Raw genomic sequence first — 6,999 nt, forward strand, 5'->3', positions numbered from 1 at the left:
GGAAAGGTGCTCCTCCATGATAAAAAGAAATCCAAAAGGATATAACACCTCTTGTATAGTGGATATGGTCGTGCTGGATTGTGACATCCAGAACTACTTACAATCACGAAGGATGACTGTTATGGACTGAATTGTGTCCCCCAAAGATGTGTGTCAACTTGGCTAGACCATGATTCCCAGTACTGTGTGATTTCCACCATTCTATTATATGATGTGATTTTCTTATGTGTTGTAAATCCTACCTCTATGATCTTAATGAGGCAGAACTAGAGGCAGTTATGTTAATGAGGCAGGACTCAATCTACAAGATTAGGTTGTATCTTGAGTCAAACCCTTTTGAGATACAAAAGAGACAAGTGAGCAGAAAGACAAGGGGACCTCATACCACCATGAAAGCAGCGCCAGGAGCAGAGTGCTTCCTTTGGATCTGGGGTCCCTGCGCTGAGAAGCTCCTAGACCAGGGGCAGATAGATGACAAAACCTTCCCCCAGAGCCAACAGAGAGAGAGAGCCTTCCCCTGGAGCTGGCACCCTGAATTTGGACTTCTAGCCTCCTAGACTGTCAGAGAATAAATTTCTATCTGTTAAAGCCATCCACTTGTGGTATTTCTGTTATAGCAGCACTAGATAACTAAGACAGAGACATAGCTAATGTGCTCAAGATGGCAGAGCGGAAAGATGGAAAACACCTGGGTCCCCGCAGAGCTGCTAAACAACTTGGAAGCTGCCCTATCTCTGCATTTCTCATTAGGTAAGATATTAAATGTCCTTACTATTTTAGCCGCTTTAACTGGGTACTACTCTCTCACTTGCAACCAAAAGCATCATAATTGATATACCTAGATAATAAGTATTTTCTCAATTAGAAAGGAATTATATTTTAAAAAAATAACTCAAGTCTCAAGAGGCAGTGCTAGACAAGAAAGAGCTCTAGATTTTGAGTTCAATGACCTAGGTTCTATTCTACTTACTTGTCAACTGCCCAAATTGCTTAATCTCTCTGAACCTCAGTTTCCTCATTTATAAAGATGACATCATACTCAATAACACAAGAGCATCAATAAAATGGAGATAACACAGGATAGTTAGGAAAATCAAATGAGATAATATGTACGCAATCACTCTGTCAACAGCAATGTTTTATACAAATGCAATTTATCTAGGTAATAATTAAACCATAGGCTAATAATTGGAGATACCCATCTAACCCAACTCTCTTATTTTGTAAGAGAAGAAACATTGACTCTGGGATGTCAAATGACTCAATGTCATATAACTAGTTGGTACCATAATAAACTCCACATCTCCTGATTTCCAATCCAGTGTCGTCATGCTACCCTCACGGTGATAGGTAATGAGCTAGATTAAACATTAGGCCAGTTAGAAACTCAGTCATTCAACAAACGTTCATTGAACACCTACTATTTGCCAGGTACTACATTAGGTATTAGGGATTCAGAGGTGAACAACACCATAATATTCCTGCCTTCATGAATTTAACAGTCTAGAAAAGAAACTATTTAATCTACATCTATAAATATTGAGTGCCTACTATGTGGTAAGCACTATGCTAGGATTTTTATTCAAATACAAATACAAATTCCCAGCCAATTCCAATGATGTCAGTTACGTTTATCAGACCTTGCTAAAGAATGAATAACGTAAAAAGTCTACATTTTACTCAATGAAAGTTAGTATCATAAGTGGCAAGTTCATTAAAAGTTCATCATGCAGGCATTTGAAAAAGTAGGGAGAATGGGGAAGATGACTAGGACTCCATTCTCTTCGAATCAGCAAGACTGAATGGAAGTGGGTTAGAGTTAAGCCATGTCCCTCTACAACATCCAGACTTGGAGGGTTGGCTCAGTTGGGGAAGCCCAATATCAGCAACTCCTCCCCTTCCTACAGCCTCTATATAGGGTGCTAAAAAAAAAACAAAACCAGTTGCCGTGGAGTTGATCCCGACTCATGGTAATCCCATGTGTTTCAGAGTACAACTGTGCTCCGTAGGGTTTTCAGTGACTGTGATCTTTTGGAAGTAGATCATGCCTCTGGATGGATTTGAACCGTGAGCCTTTTGGTTAGTAGTCAAGCATTTTAATAGTTTGTGCCACCCAGGGACTCCCTTATGAGGTCCTAGACTGTTCCTTTACATCCCGTCTATTTGGAATTCCTCTTCCACCCCCACTGCAGCATGTCCTCCAGGTCATACTCTATGTTAAACAGCACACATGTGGGAGACTCACACTCACACTATCAAATGAGTAAATACATACACACACACTCTCACAAATGATAGGATGGGGCCTGCTGAGTCAGCATCTTAGACCTCGTGAAAACAGGCAGAGCCCGAGGCTTTCTGCATCTCGCACTGGAACTGGCTACCAGGCTGCAGAGGTGGGCCACTAGTTTGTTTGAAAGTTTTCCTGCCAAAATACCACCAAAACTATATCATTTGGAAAAGGAATATTTAAAAGCTGCTATTTTGCAAAAGCTACTTCCTCTCATTGATACGGTGGCAGATGCAAAGATCCTAGGCAAAAAAAAAAAATGCGGCAAGAGTAATACTCCACTCTACCTTGTAAAAGGCATACTAAAGGGTGGGAAAACACAGGCCCTTTACCGTCCCACCCTGTAAATCAAGGCACAACCAGCCAATTTCCCCTCAGCTTTTGGCTTAGTTGAGACTTCATCTTTTGATGCACAGGCAGAATCTGGGGACACTACAATCTGAAATATAGGAATACGGTGTGTAGAATCTAATCAGCATTTACTAGTATAGTTTCCTTGAAGGCAAACACATTTTCTGAGGGTGGAACGGCCCTGAAGGCCTTCTGGTTGTGGTATTCCAATCAGCTCTGGGATGCCAGCCTTCCTGCCAGACTCTGGACACGTGATTTTGCAACTGGCCATTCTGGCCAGTTCAGATCATGAATACCAACTGGCCTTCAGTCATTGGCTCAAAGCCCATTCCCTCGATTTATCTCCTTCCGTATCTGTAACTTCATTGACAGTTCAGCTGTTTTGGCTATGGCATAATATATCAAGGTCATACAGGGCTTTGGAGCCAGACAATCCTGGATTTGAATTCCAGTTGCTCAACCCCTTTTTAGAGATGTAGCTTTGGGCAAGTCACTTAAACTCTCTCTGCCTCACTTTTCCTCTGTGTAGAATGGAAAGAAGACCTACCTCGAAAGTCTGCGGTAGACATCAGATATAACAGGTTTAAAAGACTGGCATACAAGAGATGCTCAATAAATGGCAGCTACAGCTATTCACAGGGTCCCAAATGACAGTCCTGAAATCTTCTATCATCCGCTGCATCCATCACCTGCAGCCATCCTCCAGAACGTTGCCAGAGTTTTAGCAGCTCATTTTTCTCTCAATCTGAGATGCTCACTCGCCGGGAAACGCAGCCTAGCAAGCATTCCAAGGATGTGTGACTGCGTGAGTTTCGCCACTTATTTTGAGCTCCACAGGCAGCATTGCTGACCCCCAGGAGTGATGGGGTAACTAACATATGTTTGAGAGCCCCTGCTGTTCCTACACAGCCTCCAGAGCCAGGCAAGCACCAGGAGTGAAAGCTCCTAACACAGGCAAGCGGTCTGGGCTATGGAGGGAGGGTGTGTGTGTGTATGGGACGCTGTGTGATAATCGTTGTGCTTCTTTAACTTTGTGATTCTATGGAAGGAAGGAAAAAAGCAAGAAAGGAAGACAGATTCTGCCAGAACATGTACTGATGATGTCAAATGTTTTGTGTTTTGTTTTGTTTTTAATCCTTTTACTTGACCCTAGACAGATGGAAATTTTCTGTGACCTCATACCCCAGAAATGTAATTTCAATTCCTGGGTTTGGAATACACTAGAAAGGAGGAGATGCAAAATTATCTAAATAAAATCATTTAATTCATTTTAATTGGTTAAATGATAACCACCATTTGCGGGGAGAAGGGGCAGAAAGAGGTGTGCCAAGAAACAAAACGTCTGACTTTTTAAAGAAATGCCAGAATCAACGCTCTGGAACATAACATTTTAACTCCTTTAGACATCAGTTGGGCTGTACTAACTCTAAGTTTCCAAACTGTTATTAGACAGGCTACAATTTATTGTTTCTCAGAATACGAGACTACAAATATTATACACATCCTTTGGGAACTACTTATCTATTCTAAGGAAGACTTAGTCCAGACGGATGAAAAATAAATAAATAAACAATAGTGTCAACTCCAAGTAGGACAGGACAGGCAGAGGGCTGTAACAAAGAACTTCACAGGCTCACTCCTCCATCATCTGCGTGTTTAGTATGGGTTAACCAACCTATCAATTCAATTTAAAATTTAAAGCAAATTGCACAAACACCTTTCTCTGGATTACAAGACAGCACATGCCAAACGTTTCTGTGCAACCCCTGTGGCAGCAGAAAAACTGCCTATCCTGCTAATCCATTTATTATTAAGTTTAGCAGCAGTGCTCAGCTCAGAATGAAATTCAAGATCCTCCAGAAAATTCAGTGGGAGACTACCTTCCTGAGAGATCATGGGGCACAGCATTCCTGTCTTGAAACTTGGCCAGCTCTCAGCTTACAAATTAGTGCGACAGTCCCCGTGTCACAAACTCCCACGGGCAAGAAATTCAGGAAAAGACCTCTCATTCATTCATGGTTAACACAGCCCAGAGGCGGATTCCCGCCGCTGGGAGACGCTGCCCCCATTCAACTCCCACCAGAACCGGGTAGTGTGCCCTGTATTTAAAAAATATCTCAATTCTGGAGCCTCAGGACTTGGGTAAGGGAGAAGAGGAGATCTCAGAGATAAAGAAGAAGAAATCCCAGAGACAAATAATTCAATAGATTTCAAAGGCAGACTCTAATAGTGGAGCCTGTTTGGGGTCATGGGGGGGGGGGGCGCACACCTGCCAACACGCACCGCAGGCGCAGATACGTCCTTGCAGCTCACTCCAGATCTCCCGCAAATCCGGGCACTTACACACAAGAACGGAGCTGCCCCGCCAAGCTGCCTTTGCCAAAACAACTCGCCCTCTCCTCCAACTTGGACGAGAGCGAATGTCCACCAAGATTGCAAGGGGTGTTTTTTCCCGGGACCCAAGTCCTGCAGGGCTCCCTCCCTGCCGCTGGCCTCACAAGCCTTCGTCCTTTCTCTGAAATACTCAGACTTCACACGATTCCTTTCGAGGTAGCTCCAGTTCCGGGCAGCGCGCGTCCCATCACTCAGGGCTGAAGCCCAGGGCTGTCCAGCCTCTCTCACTCTCAGGAAACTTCGCCGCCACCCCACGCGGAGAAGTAAAGGCCACAGGCAGGGGGGCGGCAAGGAAAGAGGAGCGGGTCCTTGGGACCGAGGGCACCTCCGGAGCGGGGGCGCGGGAGAGAGAAATGAGTGAACTCGAGCTGCTACCTGCCTGCTCCACGTGCAGGAACGGGGAAAGGCGAAGTGGGCGACATGCAAGTGCCCCATCTCCTGGAGGGGCAGGGGACAGAGAAGTCAGAACACCCCCACCCCCACCCCCTTCGCCGAGACAGCTGCCCTGCGCCCCCAGCCTGGGCGCAACTAGATGTGCGCGCAGCGTGCATGCCAGGGGAAGGGGCCGGGGCGCGAATATCGCGCGCCGGGCGCCTACAGGGGCCGTGCCCCAACCCTCGCTAGGGCTCCTAGCCTCAGAGGGCGGAGGAAGCAAAACCTAGCTTTCTAGCAGGGACCACGGGTGGGTTCCTTGCCCCTGCCGGCGCACGCCCACCCGCAGAGGCCCCCAGCCCTGCCCACCGCGCGCCCCGCGCCCTCGCCCCGCGTCGCCCGCACCTGTATGTGGCAGGAGATCTCCGAGTCGTCCAGCAGCCGGATGGTGCATTTCATCTCCTGGCTGAGCGATTTGATGCTGGAGCTCCGAAAGTGGATCATTTTCATGGTCCTCCTGCCTCTCGGCACACAGTGGCAGGAGGCGAACATGCACCGCGGCCCGGGAGACCAAGCAGAAGGCTATGGGCCGGCACGGCGCTCGCCCGCGCAGACACACACACTCGCGCACACTCGCGCACGCACCGTCCGGGGCAACCGGGCGCGGCTCAGCCCCGGGACAGGGGCGGCGTCGGGTGCCTGCGGCCACACTTGCCCAGAAGCCGGGCGCGGCGGGCGGGTCCCTCCCTCCCCCCCCCCCCCCCCCTCGCCCGCTCCTGTCCCCGCCTCCGCCCCTCGCGCGCGCTCCTGCGCCTCCCTCCGGCCCGGCTAGCTCGCAGAGGATGCCTCGAGCCTCTGACCCCGAGTGAGCGCGCGACGCACACACTCCCACGCTCGTGGAGCGGTGGGAGAAGGCGGCGGGGGGACTGCTAGCGCGGGTGGCCCCGGGGCAGCGGTGGTGGCCTGCTTCGCCACCTTTGTCGCCGCTGCGTCAGGCTGGGCCCCGCCGCCTCCCTCCGGCCTCGCCTCTTCCTTCCTCCACCGGTCGCGATCGCTCTGGCTTCCAGTAGCGTTTGCCCCTGCCCGGGCTCCCCCACGCGCCCAACAGCGCCCTTCTCTGCTCGGCCCCAGGGACCTGACCGAGGGCGGAAGCGGAGGGCGATTCAGACTCACACCTGGGGAAGAATTCTGCCGCGGAAGAGGCTTGTTGGGCCAAGGGCGAGCCCCGAGAATGACCTGGGGCCCGAGCACAGCTACACTAGGGATATGGCTAAATAGTAACCATCTCTGGTACTCGGTGATGTTTTTCGCCTTTGTTTTATTTAATATTAACTGAGAGGCAGCCTCTGTAAGAATTTCAGAGCCTTCCTCAGGGCAAATTCCCGTGCTGTCTCCCAGCATCTCAGTATGGTCGTTGGTAGCAGTCCCTGGAACCTAAGCAAAAGGGCCCCTCTCCTGGCCCTGCCCCTTTAGAGGCCCTGGTCCAGCGCGCCATTGCCCAGGATGGAGGAGTTGCCAGAGCCAAGGAGGTGTGCCCACCCATTTGGACCAATCTCTGAGTTCCGGGGACCCTGGCATTCCTTGCCCTTCTC

General features: G+C 49.3%; 1 protein-coding gene across 2 annotated transcripts in view; it reads right to left on the minus strand.

The window, feature by feature from the left end:
- Positions 1–6,175, minus strand: part of FRMD3 (FERM domain containing 3) — a 347,514-nt gene extending 341,339 nt beyond the window's left edge. The window contains exon 1 of one of the 2 annotated variants that reach the window (XM_004381295.1): positions 5,813–6,157. In XM_004381295.1, the coding sequence (XP_004381352.1) occupies positions 5,813–5,959 (147 nt within the window). In that variant the 5' untranslated portion in view covers positions 5,960–6,157. Of the gene's footprint in view, positions 1–5,812 lie in introns of both variants that reach the window. The other variant, XM_004381294.2, reaches the window with a different exon arrangement.
- Positions 6,176–6,999: the final 824 nt, after the last annotated feature.

Source organism: Trichechus manatus, unplaced genomic scaffold (assembly GCF_000243295.1).
Source record: "Trichechus manatus latirostris isolate Lorelei unplaced genomic scaffold, TriManLat1.0 scaffold00082, whole genome shotgun sequence".
In the NCBI taxonomy this organism is placed as follows: Eukaryota; Metazoa; Chordata; class Mammalia; order Sirenia; family Trichechidae; genus Trichechus; species Trichechus manatus.